The 21,863-nt window shown below is 39.1% G+C and overlaps 1 protein-coding gene across 4 annotated transcripts in view; it reads right to left on the bottom strand.

Moving 5' to 3' along the window:
- cntn5 (contactin 5) overlaps nucleotides 1-21,863 on the bottom strand; it is a 204,024-nt gene that overhangs the window by 57,017 nt on the left and 125,144 nt on the right. For all 4 annotated transcript variants that reach the window (XM_034098158.1, XM_034098159.1, XM_071205105.1 and 1 more), the window contains 2 exons: nucleotides 18,194-18,296; nucleotides 8,119-8,300 (listed from right to left, as the gene is read on the bottom strand). In XM_034098158.1, coding sequence (XP_033954049.1) covers nucleotides 8,119-8,300; nucleotides 18,194-18,296 — 285 coding nt within the window. The remainder of the gene's footprint in view (nucleotides 1-8,118; nucleotides 8,301-18,193; nucleotides 18,297-21,863) is intronic.

Here is a 21,863-nt window from a genome sequence, read left to right as displayed (position 1 = left end):
TCTGCTTTAAGGGTTGGTTATATTTCACATCATTAATCAGAATCTGTAAAGTAACTAAAATAAATGTAGTGGAGTAAAAATACCTGGTTAACCTTAAAGAAAGCCCTCAGGATTATAAAAGACCCCCATCACCCCAGCCACAAAATGTTCTGTCTGCTGCTGTCTGGCACAACAGCCGCATTCTAGGAGAGGATGTGGCTGTTATGGAGGACTATAGTACCTGGGAGTGCACTTATGGGCTGAACTGGAGGATCAACACTGACGCTGTGTACAAGAAGGGGATGAACAGACTCTATTTTCTGAGGAAGCTGAGATCCTTCCATGTGTGCAGCAAGATGCTGGAGATCTTCTAGTCTGTTGTGGCCAGTGCACTCTTCTTTGCTGCGGTCTGCTGGGGGGGCAGCATCAGAGCCGGTGACACCAGCAGGATCAATAAAGTGATCAGGAAAGCTGGGTCTGTCATCGGCATCAAGCTGGACCCCTTTGAAGCTGTGGTGGAGAGGAGGACACTGAACAGGCTGTTGTCCATGATGGATAACCCCAACCATCCTCTCCACCTGCAGCTGGACAGTCAACAGATCTCCTTCTCCAACAGACTGCTGCAGCTCCGCTGTCACAAGGACCGATACAGGAACACATTCCTATCCACTGCAATAACTCTGTACAATAAATCACCTCTGGCTGGAGAGAACTCTCTGCTCCATAGTTTCTCTAATACAACCTCGCTGTACATTTTACACATATATAATCTGTTCAATATTTGATATTCCATATTCCATTGTCATATATTTTTGAATATGTATATTTGCATATATAATATCTACATGTATGTTTTCTATTTCAACACGTATATTTTCTATTTTCTTTTATTTTCTTTCTATTCTTGTTTATTTGTGGTTTTGTTTTATTGTAAAATGCCTTGTCTTTTATGCTGCTGCAACAAAAACAATGTCTCAAATTGGGATCAATAAAGTACCATCTTATCTTATCTTATCTTACATCCGGACTAAAACCACCAGACTCAGGGACAGTTTCATCCCACAGGCCATAAGACTATTAAACACCTGCACTTTGAAATAACATCCATAACATTCATCTGGCTGCTACTTAGAAATGATTTGTCTAATATATCATATTCCAATCACTTGTATAGACTCTTATTGCACTATTTCACTTTTTACTATTTTTCTTTTTGTATTGACTTGCACTATTCTTTCTGTTTATCTTTTTTATTGTGTTGCACTGTTGGAGGAGCCTGTGACCTAAGGGTGGGGGGGGGGTAGGAGACGTTCGATTCCTGTTTTGAATAGTGTGCTGTCGATGGGTTTCATTCCATTTCAAAATGCTGTTTGTCACTCAGCGTAAACTTCAACATCCAACATCCAATCACAGAGCTTGAGGACAAACCATGGGGTTTGTCAAGCAAAGCACATGGTGTAGTCCCAAACAATAGCTGAGGATTCTGGGTAGTGTAGTGTCTTCGAACATCCTAAACTGAACAAATATTTGTTTCTCCGAATCGAAGGGGAAAATTACAAAAGCATTGTACACAATTTAAACCAATCAATGTTGTGTAATCAACAAGGATAATCTGGTGTTTTTGAGTTGATGAGTAGTGCAGATAGCACTGTAAAATCAATCGACAGTAAAGAGAATACTTACTTCCGGGTGTAAAATCCTCCGTTATCCAATGGGAATGGACGCTCACATTGCTCTCCGTAATACAATAAAGGGGACATGATCGGAATATAATGTTCTTTTAAAAAACGTTAACTAAAGGGAACAATCTATTTGACACAGCTCTGGCCTTCCTTAAAAACAAACTAATGTAATAAAAATCACAGTTGTATTACACACAATGCACTGTTTTTTTAGAACAAAAATGTGTAACTAATGCACCATAATTAGGGCCGTCAAACGATTACAATTTGTAATCAGATTAATCACAGCTTAAAAATTAATTAATCATGATTAATCACCATTCGAACTATGTCCAAAATATGCCATTTATTTATGTATATTGTTGTGGGAATGGAAAGATAAATGAAAGAAGGCGGATATATCCATTTAACATACAGTATCTATGTTTATTATAAAAAATGTCTGCGTGTCAAAATGAAAGACAACCCACACACCTATCAATCATCAAACCATGGGGTCTTAATTCATTACGTGTTGATTTCTATCAACGGGGGAGTACTTCAGGAAAGTCGACAGAGGGGGGGGGGGGCGGCGGCTAGTGGAGTACTTCGTGACCAAAGAGTGTGAACATTGTGATCAGCTGTTTTAGCGCAATTCTCCAGTGAAGGGGGGGGGAGTCTCCCTCCGCAGCCGGTTGGCGTAGTTTTGGCACAAGTCCGTTGTACAGACCGACGTTAACAGCACTGTCTGTGCACACGGAGACCGACTCGCTCGTCCGGTGATCTAACCGCCTTCTGGAAAAGCTTCACAAGTACGTCGGTACGCAAATGCGCTTTGTGACACAAGTGACGGTACGCATTTCAAATTACGCCATAACCTGCGTACCACCAGTTATGTGCACCCCTGTATTACAGCAAAAGTAGTCTCCGTAGGGACTTCCTGCAACAACACCATGCCGTTATCAAATATGTTCTATTGAGAAGTCGATCACTACATGACAAAAGTTTTCAAAACCGTGGCTACTGAAATCAATCTTACTATCTGCTGTCTGTGCAATTTACTCCGCGCGAGTTGGCAGACTTTATTTTGCTTACTTTAACATCATTTTTCATGGTGGGGCTAAGCCATTTCTTGGTATGGGTGTAGCCTACCCCAGCCATACCCTGGCGCTGCCACTGGTGGCACGTATGGGGCGGGCCATTCTGCACATGCGTTAAATGCGTTAAATATTTTAACGCAATTAATTCAAAAAATTAACACGATCATTTTGACAGCACTAACCATAATACATTCTGACGAAAAATAAAAATTATTATGAATACAAATAAAATAAAAGAAGCCTCCCGTGAGTTACTACAAGCTATAAAGTAGATTTTAAAAACGTTTTATAGAATAAAAGCTCACTGCAGGACGTTGCAGAAATGCGTGTGTGCACCACGACAAAAGAGCCTCATTCACTTTACATTGGGGTTGTTTGCGTGGTGCAGACACGTAAATGTAACAAAGTTCGTGAGTTCGTGAGTCGTGGTGGAGTCACGCATTCTGGTGAGATCAGGTTGTTCTTTTTAAATAAATAACATGTTTAAATCAAGATCGTGTGTCAAATGATTGATATTTTCAGTGAGTAGCCATGTAAAATGCCAGATAATATGAAATTCATTGTAGTGAGGAACACTGTGAGAGTGATCAGGGCCCCCACCGGCTCACTGCATATCTGAGCGGGACTACAACTGGGGGGGGGGGGGGGGTGCTATAGGGACTTATCTGACCGGCCCACATCGTCCGACCGGTCCACTTCAGTACCGGCCCATCGGGATTTGTCTTGAACGTCCCGATGGCCAGTCCGTCCCTGCTACTGAGCCTCTTTTGTGTTGTTTTATTGTGTCTTCTTTAAAGGTCCCATGTCATGGCCATTTCTACTGATCATAATTCCATTGTTGAGGTATACTCAAATAGATTTATATTGTGCAATTTTCCAAACTCACATTGGTTTCTCATACAGCATCTCTGTAAAGTATGTGTATGTCCTAAACGGCTTGTTGGAGCTCCGGCCCCCCCCCCTCCCTGTGAGCCCAGTGTACTCTGATTGGTCGGGACGTTGCGAGGCTCGCGGCTCAATGATCTGGCTTACTGGTGTGGTTTCCGGGTCGGCAATACAGCGAGAACAAGCAAAACTCATCCTGGGCACACACAAACACTCAAAGCCGAAGTAAAAACAATAAGTGTGGCTTGACATTGAGTAAGAAAAACGTTTATAAACGCTGTGAGAATGGATCGCGGAAAGCATTTCTCCGCGATCCCAACTTGTCTATTACCAACCAGGGAGCTCTATGCAAGTCAATGGGACTCCCTGTTAGTTTAAAATGTACGCTAAAGGTCCTGGTGTGTGAGGAGCTCCGCGGATTGGTCCATTTTGGTTCCAGGAAGAAACAAATGGAAAAAGAGAAATTTCCAACGAGGCGTTCTGGGGCAGACAGGTATTTTCTGTGTTAGAGTTTTACTCGCTACAGGGTGTACTTTGAGGGTTTGTGACTCTGCAGACCGTTTACATGCAGAAAAACCTTCATACTGTAACACACAAGGGGACGGGTAAGTAATAACCAGAAAAGCATGACATGGGACCTTTAAGTCTTTTTGGGGTGATAGTGTGTCTCTTAGTATTTTTTTTCATCTCTTTTCAAGTGTCTTTTGTATCTTTCTGGTAATTACAGTATGTGAGCCTTGGGAAATCATGTGTCCCTTTGTAGTAAATGTGTGTCTCAATGTAGTGCTCATGCTATTTTGTGTTAATTTTTTCGCCACTCTTTGGCAAGGCAAGTTCATGTATATAGAACCTTTTAACAAAAGGCAATTCAAAGTGCTTTACAAAAAATGAAAACCATTAAGAGCATTAAGATATAGTGTAGGCGTTATAAAATGGCATTCAGAAACATTTCAAAACAATCATTAAAAGCGTTACACAAAATAACACAAGCTAATACATATATAAAAAAATAAAAATAATTACAGTGCAATTTTAGAAATTGTTTGGATTAAATTGAAAGCAACAGCAAAAAGAAAAGTCTTTAGCCCTATTGTAATAATTATAAATAATATTATGTACCTTTGAGGTTATTGTGTGTCTGTTTGTGGTCATTTTGTGTGTCTTTGTAGTTGTTTTATGTCTCCATAGTTGTTTTGAGTGTATTTGTAAATATGTATGTTTTTATTATGAGTCTCTTCTTTGTTGGTAGGTGAATCCACATCCACATGAATCCAGTAATAAGGCATCTTCTTTTCATGTCCTCTGTTCTGGATTTAGACCTTGAAGAACTGAGTGAAAATGTACTTTAATTGACATTTTCCAAGTGAAGGCCAATGGCTCTGCGTCTGTCAGGCCTGGTAAATAATCTATCCATGAAAGTATACATGTATTGCAGTTGTAATCCTTTAGTAGCAAAGTCCCAAAAGAAGCCATAGTTTGTTTAAGCCTCGGTTTTATCTGATGCCTTTTCATATTGCATATTTGTTTTAGTTGTTCTTTATAAAAGAAATCCTTGAATCCTCTCTAGGCAAAATAACGTTGATTTCTTCTGTACTTTTGCACTGCATCTAACATATTTACCTTATATACAACACATTAATCCAGTAATAAGGCATCTCCTTTTCATGTCCTCTGTTCTGGATTTAGACCTTGAAGAACTGAGTGAAAATGCCCAACCTTTTCTAATGAGGTGCTGGCTCACAGCCAGACATCAAATAAAGGTGCCGAAAGGTGTTAAGTGGTGTGGAGAACTAACGGGCTGGTGTACGGCAGTAAAAACAACAAGCACCACATACCACACAAATGCTTTTTGAGAGGAGCAACACATGCAATATATTTGATCACATTTTCTTATTTTCTTTCGTGATATTAATAGAACATTCCCATACAAGGCATACATCATGAGGTTGTTTTTCACTTCCTGTATCAAAAACAGATACAAGCTACATACTGTGATGTTCAGATTATTTAAAATATGGGAAGTTTTGCTACCGCACATTTAAAATGTACTAAAATAGTTTAAAGAAATACCTGGCAGCAGAGAACAAAAGCCCCTCTCCAAATTGGATATGTTTTGCTACCAAATATTTGAGTATAATGATCATTAATGAGGAATTGTTTGTTCATTTGTATTTTCGTATCTGTATACACTCTCTCTATGATACTGCTTTTATTGTTGAGCTGTATCTAATGTCTGACTATGTATGGTACTTATTGTAACTGTAGTTATTAGAGACATTATAAGTTGTCTTGTTGTTAATTTATTTATCTATTGCCCATCGATTAAGATACCATTTTAGTTTTGACATATTATATTTTTTCCACTTTTCCCCTTGTCTCTGTTTTTTTATGTTGCCATTATGCTGAGATAGGTTTTTAGATTGACATTTCCTTTTTCATGGGATTGAACAGCTTTTTATTGGTAATGTCTTAAGGGAGGTGGGGCAGGCTGTTATGGGAAATAACTTGAGGCGTTCTCACTTATGCTCCAAAAATACATGTTGCTGAGTTTTTGTATATATAGGATATTTTTCAAAGCCCATACACATTGGACACTACAGTACTGCCTTATGGGCATTTATTAAAGAAAGAAAAGATCCAGGGCGACGTTTGTTAGACACGTGTGCTTGTTCTTTTTTCTTCTCCCTCTGAATGGCTGATCCATGCCATAGACAAACTCAGCTGTGTTTCCCGGGGAACCCTTAACCTTCTTTTCTTTTCCTTTTTTCCCCTCCACTTCACATTCTGCAAAGACTCTGTCGCAATTCAAGATCTGAGCAGTGTGCTGCATGGGCTGATTGTACTTTCTTTTCATCTTGTAGTCTCTTTCCATCTACTGGGGCCTATGCTGCATATGGTTGCACATTCTTCCATTCCAGTACATTTACACAAATATAACATTTATAAGAACCTTTTACCCAGGGAAGGATCATTTTTGCGGTCTTGTGTAGGTAAAGAAATGTTAATCCCTAATCCAAGCCTTTTTCCTCTCTTATCTTAATCTCCTTTACCATATTACTTTTTGCTCCGTGTTTTCACGTTCAAGTAAGGCACTTACAAATGCATACGGGGACATCAATTGTTGTATTTTATGAAGTGAATCTGTAATAGCAGTAATACGGGGACATCAATTGTTGTATTTTGTGAAGTGAATAATAATAATAGTAATACGAAAAAAATAGTTTTATAAATGTGTGTATACATTATTAAAATAACATATGCAACCAGAACTAAACAACCAATTTATAAAGACTGAATGTGAACGATGTTTCCAGATATGAATACAAACATCTTTCTGTATCCAATTATATATATTGCATTGTGGTGTGTTTACAGTGTGTGTAGAAAGGAGGAAACCCCACCACTGAGCTGCTTCTCCTGCAGGAACATGCCAAGCACGTTCTTTGCTATTCTTTGCATACGGCGCCTTTGGTAGAATGTGTTTGTGTGGTTTGATTAAATGGTTATGGTCAAGGTCTTGATCACAATGCGAATTGAAGCTTCCAGAGGACCTGTGTAAATTACATTCAGTGAGAGGCTGCTTCAAATTAGCTCCCTATTCTCCTTGTGATGAATGGAGGGAGCCAAGAAGTGCAGGGTCTTGGCTGTATGTCCCACAGAGGCTCAGGAAGTCCATTATCTTGGGACTTTTGCACACGGCACAGGAAGAGAGGAATGGTGGACATGCACCCTCATGTATAAGTCTACCATGGTGTGCAAAGGAAATAACTCGGCACACTTTATAAATTGTAAGGTGGTTAGAAAACGAAAAACTGTTATTTAAGGGAATTCTCTCCTGAATTTAAAATTTTATAATTGTTCAAAACTCAATGTTTTTAATTGATAAGCTTATACTTTGCAATATTAATAATTTAAATGTCTACTTTAACATGAGTAAGATACAATATAAGTGGATTGGTCAAGATTGTTTGGTCCGAATGATTGATAATCCAGATCTTTAATGATTGTATTGTGAATGTATAATTTAATTTAAAGAAATTAGTCTAATCTGTTAACTCAAAAAATATTTTGTAGCTACAAAATAATTACAAACACGCATTTTGGAAATCAATGTCCAACGGCATGGATGTAAGTACTAGAGAAAAATTGTATATATTTTGATCTTATAAATGAAGAAAATACAGAGAACAACACTCTATTAAAACAACTTGTAGAGAGGTATCACATCATTTTGAACATTTCAAGAAAAAAAACACCCGTTAGCTTGAAAAAATATCGACCCAAACTCAAAGAAACAGCTCATTGGTTGAAGTGATGAACACTTGTTAATGGGGTATCTGCCAGAAATTGAATCTTGAAAACTCAGCAGCTTGAATGACACAGCTTATGTCAACTTGCTACTTTAGACTGCTCTATTCAGACCAATATTCCAGAACACAACACTTGCTCTTGTAAGATGTCTGATGGCTAATGGAAAGTAAAAGACGACTCACTGTAGACCTGTAGATGTCCTTTGAATGCAGTGCCTCCTCTTGGATTCTCAGCTTTACATTCGTAGGTTCCCGAGTCCTCCAGTTGAATGTGGGGAATCTCCAGCACAGCCTGGGACTTCCGGAGTCTGGCTTTTTTTGGGATGTTGCCATTAATCTTCCTCCATGTGATTGTTGGCACAGGACTGTGAGGAAAGAAGAGTGGAAATATAAAGTCAACACTTCAGAGTCATAAAGGAAGTATTTACACACAGTAGGATGTGAACTGCAATGATTGTATTATAATAGATAAATATAAACATCGTGATGAATCCATCATCTATCAATGACATTGAAACAATAATTAAACTAATAGTTAATGTACCCTCATCTTAATGCAATTTCCTATAGATTCCCTATGTTTAGATTCTCTCTCGTCTGCATCTATGTGAGAATATAACAAAGGACAAATAAAAGGAAAACAAATTGCACCTCAGTCCATTTCTTATATTGGTTGTGTGAGCTATTATAGACTTAACTCAAGTTTAATGCTAACCTAATGTCATTTCAAGACATGCCTGTGGCCTTTTGGATATTGTTGTCGATATTGTCACATTTTATCTTTATGATTATTTGAAAAAAATAACCATCCGGATATTCAATAATCAAATTACTATACTATAATAACATCTAACTGTAACATACTACACCAATGATCTAGTTTCCATAAGTCCTTCATTTGTAATTACGTGTTGACACGTCATGATAAGTATTTAAGTGTGAATCACTAACCTTTTGACCACTTGTGATATATTTGCTATACCAAATGACCCACACATTATACCCCGGGGTTTCAGAGGGACAAGATTCAAATCAGGCCATTAACTGCCAACAAGGTTTTTATGATTAGTGTTCAGGCAATGTCATTCATTCCTGTTTATTCATGGGTTGCCCTATAGATCCGTATGATAGATGACTTGCACGCGCGGAGACAGAACGTCTGACTAGGCGCTCGGTATCGGTAGTGCTCTTGTATGACAACTAGATTTGACAGGTGTCTGAAAGATGGAAATGTGACACCATACAAACCTCCATTGAACCCATCAATCATTTAGCCAAGATGGAAATGTTACATCCCTGAGCTTTTTTATCTGCTCTAAATTCACAAGGACATTGAAGAGCTCTTGGCTGCAGTGCGCTGAAATAAGGATTCAGAGTGTGTTTTATATTATACTCTGCGTTACTTCACACACACACATTCTTTCACATTAGGCAGGAGATTTGTGTCCTTTTTTTTGTGTAGACTTTATATTTCGTTTTTTTTTAATAGCCACCTCATTACTGTAATGCATGCATGTAGGTGTCCTGACATCACTTACACTTTTAAAAAAGGGATTTCTTCAGTTATTAGGGCCTCACATTTCTGCACATGGATTTAGGGATCACTGTGATCACTAAAATACTATGTCTTGATCCAAAGTTTGACAAGTAAAGCAAGTGGTAATTTGATACACTTGATAATGACAATATATGATGCCCTAGTCAAAAATAAAAAAGGCTGCCCCATGTCAGTCACTATTTGGTCACTTTGGTCTCTGTCGGCTAACATCTCTTTTGTAAATAAGTCCTTTTTTTATTGTTTTATTGTTGCTGAATGACTTATTTCTGAGAAAATAATGAGCACATCTCTGGTAAACATTGCATAATTATTTGAGGAGATCTGTTGATTAAATAAATGTATCAATTATTCATATTTGTGTGTTAGAGCAGGGGTTCCCAACCTTTATTGTGCCAAGGACCGTCAGATACATTAGAACCGCGGACCGGTTGTCAATTTGAACTGATTTTAATATTTACTCACCACCAGCAGGTAGAAACAGAGGCTAATTGTAACAGCCTGAACAAATACTAGAACAATATGCATCCCAAACATATTAACAACGTTTAAAAAAGAACCGGTGTCGCTCGCACGCACGCGCGCACGCGCGCGCGCGCGCACGCACGCACGCACGCACGCACGCACGCACGCACGCACGCACACACGCACACACACACACACACACACACACACACACACACACACACACACACACACACACACACACACACACACACACACACACACACACACACACACACACACACACACACACACACACACACACACACACACACACACACACCATAAAAGGGGGAGTAATCGGGCAGTTTGATGTGTGTAGAGGTGTGTGTGGTTAGAGGTGTGTGTGCAGTCACTCTTAAGCTGTTCTGATGAAGGTAAACACAGCGAAGGCGGTGCGTAAAAAGGCACAGCTCTCGGTGCGCTGGTGCTGCACTTCTCAGAGGCGGAGTATACGTCCCGCTGCCTCCTGATGCTGCAGCCATTTCATGAAGTGAAGGAGGTTTTCCTTGTATAAAACAGCTGTGTGCAGCAGATACCGTGAGAATTCATAGATCAAGGCAGACTGGTTTACTCTCCTGTTTTGCCAATCCGGTGCTTAAACAAATAGCTCTACACCCCTGGCCGACATATCCTTAAAATGAAGTCAGAGTTTGAAATATATCTCAAGTATGCACTGCCATTTCCCACATAAACATAACGGTCTGCAATTAAACGGTTGTCTCCTGTCCGCTCCTCTTCCTACTTGGCGCACCGGTAACTTTCTCGTGCGCACGAGAGGCTGAGACCAGGCTGAGCCGCCGAATCCCTCGGAACATCATAAAAGCCATTTTCAACGGTTTTCTGGTGAAAGATTAACTAGGCTACTGGATGAAATAATATCACTGGTATAGGTGCGAAAATTAAACACTTTTTGAAAAAAATATGATAAAATATGTGTATATATTTATAATTCTGCAAATATTACGATAAACTCACAGCTATTTCGCAGCCCGGCAGTAACACCTCCGGACCGGGGGTTGGGAACCCCTGTGTTAGAGTGCTTGACCATGAATAACAACTCTAAAATATGTATACGGAATTGTCACTTGAGTTGGAATGTATGTAACATGAATTCTAGTCATACATCAATCTATTCGAATAATGTAGGAAAAGTAAGTCGGTGTCATCACTGGCCAAATCAAAACATGTTCTATTTACTGTATATAGCCTAATATCAGAAATGACCAATTAGCCTCAGGGGGCTTTACAAATATGTTACATCATACAAACTAGTATCTCCTCGTCTGCAGTACAGAAAGCTATACATTTTAAAAGGGTGGTGAATCAACAGCACCTATCGTCCCATACAGATTTGTTACCAGGGGCAACATGTGGGGACTCAGGTGAAATCAAATATCTTTTTTTTTTTTACATGGGCCATTTGTTAGTACTTGGCATTTTCATTCCAATATGGCTGTGGGCTGTAGGAACAACATAAGCACATGCTAACGATAGACAAAAAAAGATTGAATGAGCGCTCAATACAGCATGCAGTTGTGTCGAAGCCCTTCCTTAGACATTACTGATGGAGAAATGTGCGGGAGACCTTTGGACGAGCCAGAGAACAGAGTAAATCTATAGAAACCTCCAGGGGCTGGAACATGAGGGTGAATCTTCCTGAGTCCGTGGTCGGATTTCTCTTTGGAGGCTGAATAATGAGCGCCTATACGTGTCCACAGGACTGGGGGCGGGCAGGAGGGAATAAGCTCACTCTCAGATAAAGAAACTCTGCCTGTCAATGTCTTCCATATGAATCTGTGGGCAGTAACTCCACAACTACGAAGCTGATGTCCATTTTATCAGAGTTTTTCATACTCGCAAAATGTGTTACACACCGGAGTTTATGTAAGATGTTATCGTTTTCCATTCAACAAAGTGCCCATAGGCAGGCTCTGTAGAATACGTCTTAATTAGAATTCCTCACAATTGCTGCGCCCTCATCTGGACTTGTTCTATTTAAAAGGTCGAAAATTAAATCCAATACCAAACTTTAGTGGAGAACTGGTTTGCTTCAGATCATTAAGACATAGATATTATTCCATCAATTAGTTAATTTTTCTGAAATCTTAAGGTTTTGGTCCCCCAAACCCTTGGTATTGTTTGTAGCCTTTATTTAACCAGGTGAAACCCCTTGAGATCAAAAGATCTCTTTTTCAAGGGTGACCTGCAGGACATTTGTTACACATGGAACATAAAAACAACAGAACAACAATAAGGATGACATACAACATAATGTACAGGGTACAGTTTACAAAACCCTATTTACAGTGACAGGTACCATGAGTATCAAACAGCATGTCACCCAGCCGAGTTTTAAAATGATGCAGGGGAACCAAAGTGCTCAGTTTTAAACAGGTTTGCAGACTGTTCCAATTTAGTGGAGCTGCACATCTAAAAGCTTTCTTCCCTAAGACAGTCCTAGCACTTGGCACATTTAATAAAACAACATCATGAGATCTCAGGCAATACGTACTTTCAATTTGTCGAGAGATCAGAGAGCAGATATAAAAAGGTAGTTTACCCAACATGGCTTTATAAATGAACATGTACCAATGACTGAGCCTCCGTACAGTTAGTGAAGGCAGACCTGCCTTGGCATACAGGGTACAGTGATGTGTATATACATTTTTATATACAAAGCCATGCTAGGGAGACTTCCATCTTATATCTGCTCCCTGATCTCACGGAAAATTGTAAGTGGCTACTGCCTGAGATCGAATGCTGTGGTTTTATTAAATGTGCCAACTGCTAGGACTGTCTTAGGGAAGACGGCTTTTAGATGCGCAGCTCCTCTGTCTTGGAATAGTCTGCAAATTAAATGGAAACTGAACAATCTGGTGCCACTAAATGTTTTTAAAGCTCGGTTGGATGCTAGTCAATCAGAAGCTATTGGTACCTGTTTATGTGGATAATTATGTAAATGATGCTGGATGATGTCCTTTTGTTGTTCTGTTTATGCTTTTATGTTTCATGTGGAACTACTTGAACAGGTCTCCCTTGGAAAAGAGATCACTGATCTCAATGGGATTTTATCTGTATAAATAAAGGTTTGAAATGAAATGAAATGATGTGTAAGTGCTTTACAGTTAGTAACAAATCTCAGAGCACTGTGATACGCAGCATCTAACTTTTCCAGGCAATGGGCAGGTGCATTCATATAGATCAGATCACCATAGTCCAGCACAGGTAAAAAGGTCACAGTGACTAGCCTTTTCCTGGCTTCAAATGAGAAACAGGACTTGTTCCTGTAGAAGAAACCTAGCCTAAAGGCCCTGTCACACTGTCCCGAAATTGACACCCGATGGACACACGAATATGGAATTGTGAATTTCGCACGAAGATGGCCCCGAACCACACACAAAGGCAACATTTACATTACATTTAAGACATACAACTGCAATGAAAGTACCAAAAACAATTATGTTACAGTACTATGATACTGTACTGATATCTTCAGACTTTGTTCTTTACTTTATCCGTCTTTATATGTAGAAAATATTACGTTTTCTCCGTAATGTTGTTTCCATAACAACAACAATTTCCTGTCCACTGTCCTTCAAAATAATATATTATATCCTTTTTAGTTTCATAGAACACAAATTGGGTTATTTACATAATATATTTATATGATTTTGTTGTGCAATAAAACAACCCGATGGACACACGATAAAGGAAATGTTCAAATTCGGCTGTGATCGTAGCAACATCGGGCCATTCGTGAGGGCATCTTAAGCCATCGTATGACCGCTGGTGGAGTTTCTCAGGCTCCGGCAGCAACTTCGTGAGCGGAGGCAAAATCTTTGGCATGCCAAAAAATTGCCGAAGGACCTTGCAAAGGTTCATTTTCGTGTTGAATTCGTGTGTCAATTTTGCCCTTCGTAAGTCCATCGTGAGGGCATCTTGTTATCCTCGGTGCCATCGGGCATTCGCCCCGATCAGAGTGAATGTGAATGCACCGATGATAACACGAAGATGACACGATTTGACAAGATGCCCTCACGAGTGCCTTACGAAGTTGCCGCTCACGAAGTTGCTGCCGGAGCCTGAGAAACTCCACCGGCGGTCATACGATGGCTTAGATGCCCTCACGAACGGCCCGATGTTGCTACGATCACAGCCGAATTTGAACATTTCCTTTATCGTATGTCCATCCGGTGTCAATTTCGGGACAGTGTGACAGGGCCTTTACCCTCAGCTTTTTAAGCAGATTAGTGACCTGAAGTTTAAAAGTAAGACAATCATCAAGCCAGATACCAAGGTATTTGTAACAGGCAACAACTTCAAGTTTTGTTCCTTGCGTAGTTACAATATCAAAAACAGGCTCTGGTATCTTTTTTGCTTTTGAAAAGAGCATTACCTTGGTTTTATCCACATTTAAAAGAAGCTTTAATTCAGAGAGCTGAGTCTGAATAGTGTTAAAAACAGCCTGTAATTTAACAACAGCCTCTTTAATGGAGGGAGCTGCACAATACATTACAGTATCATCCGCATAAAAATGTAAAGCAGCTTCATCCACATTATCACCTAAACTGTTAATATATATGGAGAATAAAAGTGGTCCTAAAACAGAACCTTGTTGTACACCATTAGAAATGTTTAACCACTCAGAAGACAGTCCATCAAAATGAACACATTGGGACCTTTCAGAGAGGTAGTTCACAAACCACCCCACTGCAAGGCTGGATAGGCCAATACTGAGTAGCCTCTGCTTTAAGATGCGATGATCAACGGTGTCAAACGCTTTGGAAAGGTCAATAAACAAAGCTGCACAACTCTGCTTATTATCTAAAATACTAGTAATGTCATTTACCACTTTCATTGTCGCAGTGATGGTGCTGTGTTTCTTTCTGAATCCTGACTGATGATTAGACAGGATGTCATTTGTACATAAAAACTCCTTTACCTGTTCACTCACAAGTCGTTCGAGCACCTTAGCCAGAACTGACAATTTAGAGATTAGCCTATAGTTATTTAAAATAGTTGCCTCCCCTCCTTTCAGTAAAGGCAAGACATAAGCAGACTTCCATACTTTTGGAATTGTATTTGTGCTGAGGGAGAGGTTAAAAAGAGAAGTAAGAGGTGGAGCAATAAAATCTGCAGCTATCTTTAAAAAGAAAGGTTCTAAGTTGTCCGGGCCAGCCGGTTTCCTAGGATCTAGCTTAGATAAGGCTTCATGAACAACATTGACAGTAAAAGGAGTAAAACTGAAAGGGTTTTCCAGGCCACATTGTTCAGAGTCACGGATTGGGGTGTTCACAGAAGCAGAGTTAGTCACAGAATCAAACATAGAACCGCAGGACACAAAATGCTCATTAAAGCAATGTAGCATAGTGGCCCTGTCCGATATAGAGCCAGATGCTGTGGTAAGGCACGGAGGTAGCTCATTACGGATCTCACCGGTGGATAACGATTTTATTGCTTTCCAAAATTTCCTAGGATTATTTAGGTTTTCTGTGGTAACTGACAAATAGTACTTCGAATTTGCACTTTTGACATTTGAAGTAAAGCTATTCCTTAGCTGCCTAAAACGCAGCCACTCTACCTCTGAGCCTGATTGCCTAGCCTTTGCCCAGGCCTTGTTTCTCTCATGAAGGAGACTAGACAGCTCAGCAGAAAGCCAAGGATTGTCTCGTCCCTTTACTCTAAATGTACGCAGGGGTGCATGTCTATCAATGATCTCCATAAAACCAAGATAAAAATAAGACCATGCGGTTTCTACATCAGCACACAGCTCAATTTTACCCCAATCAAAATCAAACAGATCATGCACAAAACCCTGCTCCACAAAATGTTTTTGTCTCTCTTAATGATAATGCGAGGTTTAACCTTTTGGACCTTAGTGTCCCTAATTGTGGCTACAACACAGTGATCGCTCAGATCATTTGCAAATACTCCCACAGATGAATATTTATGGGGAACATTAGTTAAAATGAGATCAATTAGGGAGGATTTATTAGGGGACTTAATATTTGGGAGAGTAGGACTGTCAACAATCTGAGTAACATTCAATGAGATACAAAGGTTTTTAAAATCCTCTGACACTGCAGTTAACCAGTCCCAGTTAAAATCTCCAAGTAGCACTATTGCCTTGTAGTCTAGTTGTGATAAAAGATTTGCTAGTGAAGACAAGGAGTCTTTGACAGCTGAGGGGGGTCTGTAACAACTCACCACCGTGACCTGTTGACCCTTTGTCACTTCTATATTTATGGCTAAAAATTCAAATTGCTTACTGATCGATTTGGAAACTAATATGGTTACACTGATGTGTATGATCTGTCAAAGACATTAACAAGAGAATAAAATGTATTTTCATTAAGAGGCTCTTTCTGCTGCTGCTGACAATGTGGTCTTTGTGGCCCTGTATAGTTCAAAGAGGGATGTAACTGCAAGGGTTTCAAGAGTCTGATTCCCTTTCTGAAACTAAAAGTATATCCACCACTCTAGGGCAATTTGGATGAAAGCACCCACCACATGTCACATATTATATTTTAAGTGAAATTGAGTGGGCGAATGTGTAGCACATCAAAAGTGAAATGCCTTTTGAACTACATACTCCAATTTCCCATAAAACAAATGCAGCTTACATCACAGCACTTTCCAGAGTATCCTGTAAGTCAGACAACGAAGTTTTGAATGTAATTTGTTTTGTTAGAAAAACTATATGAATTATATCATCATCTTAAAATGGCTGGCTAGCTGTTTCACATCAGCACATGTTTTCAATAGCTAATACACACATTACAAATGTGATCGGTCTATTAAAAAAGTGCTAATGCTGCCTCTTTTCATATAAGGTCATTTGAAACACAAGCAACGCCGTTATTGGCAATTATAGAAAAATCATTAAAGAGAATCCACTTTTACAAACCGAAAATACTAGAGACTACAACATTACATAGTGACTAGCGAAAGCATTGGACTATCTTTTACTGCTATCCCTTTCATTATTATTGTCCCATTGTTCTCTATGCCCTTGACTGTGGCCTACAAAGTACTGTAACTGGTAAATATCACACCAGGCAATCATATCATGGAGCTTCTGCATTCACACACAAATAACTCCTCTGCCCTTTCTTAGATAGTGGTGCCATTATAAATATTGAACAACAGGAGAACAAAACCCATTTTAACTTCATTTTCAGGGCTATTTAGAGCCAGGCGTTACTTAATAGGTGCATTGATAAATCATTCATCTCTTTGTGAAGGGGTAAGTGACTGCTATCACTGTCTGACTGAAAGGATTGACTTCATTGAAGAAAGTACAGAGCAAGGACTGGCTCTGTTTGGGTGTTCAAAAAGCATCCAAAAAACGCTTGCTTAGCTTGATAGGGAAAATAAAAACGGTGCAAGATTATAATGCAGTGTCTATATATTTAGGAAATGACTTACCATAATGTGTATGCTTAATTGAAATCAAAGAAAACTATTATCAGGCCCTTAGTCATTTGTACATTAGAGACTGTTTGCACTTAAGATATGAGTCAGCAATGAATAATTCATGTTGACTAATAATTACAAACAACATGGAGTGGGGATGACACATGATTTTGTTCCTCAAGTAAACATATTTATTGTTATGTGACACACCTTCAACCTTGCTTCGGAGAAAATAAACATATTTATTTCAATTTGAAAAGAGACAGTTTGTTAAATATAGAGCCTGCAATGCTAAGTTTAGTAACTGTGGTAAGTGGATTGAAGTCTCTGTGTGTGTTTTCCCTCCTGGCAGACAACTATTACCAATTTCATCTTTTCCAAAGATGTAACCCTGGCTTTCTACTTTCATGAAAGACTCTGAAAGCACCCAGGATACACAGATACATTTGGGCTCTCAATTATAAGAACACATGGGTCCCTAAGGCTGAATTCCCTATTCAGTCCCCCTCCCCTCCTCCATGCACTAACATGCAATCTAACAGCCGAGCTACGATGCTGCACTTGTCTACACTCACTTAACATCCCGCCTGAAGACAAGATATGCCTGCTTCCCCTTCAGGCAATGGAATAATGGAATTTAAAGAAGAGGGAAAGCACACGAGGATCTGAAGGATCTCTCAGCAACAGAGCGGGCTGTGGTTTACTGTTGCTGGTGATTAGTATGATGCCGCAGTAATAAACAACTACCTTTATTTGTGCAATGTGGCCTTGTTTACTTACTTCCCCAGAGCGAAGCACTCCAGTCTGACAGTGAGTCCTTTGGCAGCCAGAACAGATGGTGGGAAATGCACCTCGATTTTGGGCTCATATTCGCCCATGACACCTGGAAAGGTTAAGAAAGAGGAATTGCAGACATTAGAACCAGGCAGATTGAAACGGCTACTTATCCCCCAACCCCCACCGCCTATTTCCCATCATTTTGGTCCTTTCTTGCAGTGTGGTGAACATAGCCGGGGCACATTGATTTCAAAATAATACGGAGGCTCTCTTACTATTGCCTCTGTACCTGTTTTATGAGAATGCAACTCTTATAGAAAAAAGAATGAAGCAGCAGATCAAAATATCTTGAGGGTTCCAGGCCTTTCAGAGGCCAATTGTTCTTTGAATGACACTGCAGCATGCCACTGGACATAATGAACACCATCTGTAGTATGTAACTACCCACAGTTAGTTCATACTCTGACTATTAATAGCATTAGTCATTTTGGTTTACGTCAAATACAGAGCGACTGAATAATCATACAGAGAAGCATGTTGGAATAAAGCATGTACTGTACATGAAATTTGAATATAGGTATTGCAATATTACATGCAAGTGTTTCTCTAATGCTTTAGTCAAAACTGCTCCACTAATTGAAAATCAGCAATCCCTTGTGAGAAACTCTAGGAATTAACCTACCATAATACCATACAGTATTTAGGCTGTCCAACAACATTTTCTCTGGCCTCAACCATCTCCTGAACAGTGAATACTGTATAACTTACCATTAAATCGGAGGAACGGGGTCCCACAATTTAATAAGGTTGGACTGAAGCACTCCTTTCAGTCAATCCCAAAATTAAAGTTAAATCCCAGGTCAAATGTACTTTGGAGGGTCTTGAACATGTTGTCTTCTGTGGTGGTAATGTTATCTTAAATGTTTGTTTCCTTGTATCGTGTCTTAATATTTGTACTTGTTTGATGTTACAAATGGAGCTGCTGTGATGCAAGAAAAATATAACATTTTCTAGTATCGTATTGTTTAGTTGAGCTGGTTAATAGGGTCAACATCTTTGCTGTAGGCCATTTTGTAAAGCCTGTTTTTGTATACACCATGGCAAATAAAACAGTACTGACAATTCATACAAAGGTTTCAAGTGAAATTATCGGTACGTGTCACAATATCTCATTAATTAAATAATATATTTGATCAGAATATGATACAGTTGAATGAGGATGAATTATCATGTTGAATTGTTGCAAAGCACTTTGTAGTCAAATCAGAAAATGCAGTCATGTCAGCCATACTCTGTGTAGCTAAGAAATGGTGGATAAACAAGTCTCATAAACAAACCATAAGGATATTGAACTAACAAACATTTCCCCAGACAACAGGGAAAAGGAGTGTATTGTCCTCATACATGAGTGAGTCACTCCACAGTTCCCAAACACATTGAGAAGGACACAAGTGATAACGTGTTATCAGTGTTGCTTAGCCACTATGACTAACACCTCGGCTCTAAGTCACAGCTAGAGGACACGTTTTCTTTGTTTATTCTTCTGTATGTTGAGGCGGCTATTAATATCCATTTGCAACAATGATAAGTCAGATGGCATTGAGCAAATTTGGAGTAACAAAATAAAACACCCTCATCCGGGATGTAATTACTACTATCGCTCTTATTAAATTGGAGTTTGCCTTATGAATATTACATGAGCATTATACTCTTTACAGAGGCATTTTAAATGTACACACCATTATTGCATGTGAGCATGACTGGTGAACAAACTGCTAACCCCTTCCTGAATTCACAACAACACATATCAGAGCATTAGCAGTGCCCGACACATTTTCATTTCCTTTCAAACCTTTATTTAACCAGATTGGTCCCATTGAGATCATATATCTCTTTTTCAAGTGAGACCTGCAGGACCTGCACAAGCACCGAAATGCACATGATCAGCAAGACAAATGACCAGCATGACATTTGAGAAACTATAATTACTGCCCCTACGTGTACCTGCCACGTTTTATGTGACAGCAGGAAAGAAGGAGCGGGGGTATTGAGTTGTGGCCCACTCTGTATGGGAAAAGTGTTTTATGATATTTGTTCCAAATAACTTTTCAATTTCAATCTCATTCTCAACATTTATAGCTCCAAAGAAGCCCTTCCCATATAATGAATTTGCAATATTTCACAGGCTCATGCCATAGTATATTCAATATCATATTCAGTGTCAGTGGCTGGACTTGACAGGATCGAAATAAATATTGCCATGGCCTGCTGAGCTAAAACATTAACAGCACATTTTATGTTCCAGTATAATTTATTAATCACATGGAAATTACATTTTTATATTGCTTTGTTGTTCTGCAAAGTGATCAAAACAGAGTAAAATGCTTTTTTTTTTAAGATTTCCTGCGGCAGCAAGGTTATAGAATGGGAAAAGTTTGTTTTTATGAGTCTCTGAAATAGTCTCAGGCCATTTCCTGAGACGCAGATAACTTTTGAAACTTTTTAAGAAAGCCAGGCTGTTTTCGAAAAATGTTTACTTGCTTTTCATTATTCATAATAAATGCAATCAATATAATGAGGGTGAATTTAAATAAACCTGAATTCTTAACCGGTTTTAATATGAGTTGGTGTTGATTATGCTTATTTCAATTTTAACGTCCACATGCACATACTGTATCTCTATGATTGTCTTTGTGAAGCCTATCATTGTCTATATGTATATATACAGTATTGTGTTTATCTATGTGAGTAAATCATTTGTTTTACTTTATCCTGCAACAGGATGACTAACAGGAGGGCTACTTCTGTATAAGCTATGCTTTCTGCCCTCCCACTTCAACACATTTGTGTTTTTTGGATGTGTAAACTGTCTAATTGTGAAATAGTAGAAAAAATATAGGAAAAAAAGCACTTAATATTCCATCTCCATACATTTGAATTGGTGCAGCCTGTTGCTGGACAGCTGGACTGGTTTCCTCTTTGTAATTGGATTGTCACGACCGTGTTGATGTACTCAATGGGGCCCTAAAGGCAGAGATCCTCCATCTGCACGCAATGCAGCCATGTTTCATACCAGGAACATGATTCACATTACACAGAAGGTTGTGATAAACCAGTCAATCTCTAATAATGGGATTTTTTTTTTATTGATTTTTGTTGATTCGATTTGTGATGATTAGATTCCTTGGGGTTAATCTAGGTAACATGTCGTGTTTGGAGTTGCTGCATCTTTTCAATGCACACAATCCATTAAGCAGTTCTTTACCATAACAGTTTTGCATTCACAGCTCTGAGGATAGCAGAGTGTGAACACTCAGGGTAAAGGACAATGAGATGTTTTGACTACAACACTAAGAATATGTTGGTGAGTAAATAATAATGCTGACATCCAATATGGCTATGGGCCTATTTCTTCAATAACAATTTATAGTCTGAAAACATGCCCATATGGAGATGACATGTGTCTGAAAATATTATGTTCCACTGATTTCTCCGTCAGTGTGGAGAGAGAACATATCTCATGACAACAATAACACTACGAGTACTGCAGTCCAATTGGAAGCTTAACCATTTATCTGTGCGTGTACTGTACCAACAAGGAGCAAAACCCACCTGCATGTTTTTTCCTAAATCAATTAGATATATTCACACACACAATGAATTAAGAATTGTA

The sequence above is a fragment of the Pseudochaenichthys georgianus genome, chromosome 13 (genome assembly GCF_902827115.2).
Source record: "Pseudochaenichthys georgianus chromosome 13, fPseGeo1.2, whole genome shotgun sequence".
Taxonomy (NCBI): Eukaryota; Metazoa; Chordata; class Actinopteri; order Perciformes; family Channichthyidae; genus Pseudochaenichthys; species Pseudochaenichthys georgianus.
Note: the sequence above shows the minus strand (reverse complement) of the source record. Positions and strands in the feature narration are given on the sequence as shown.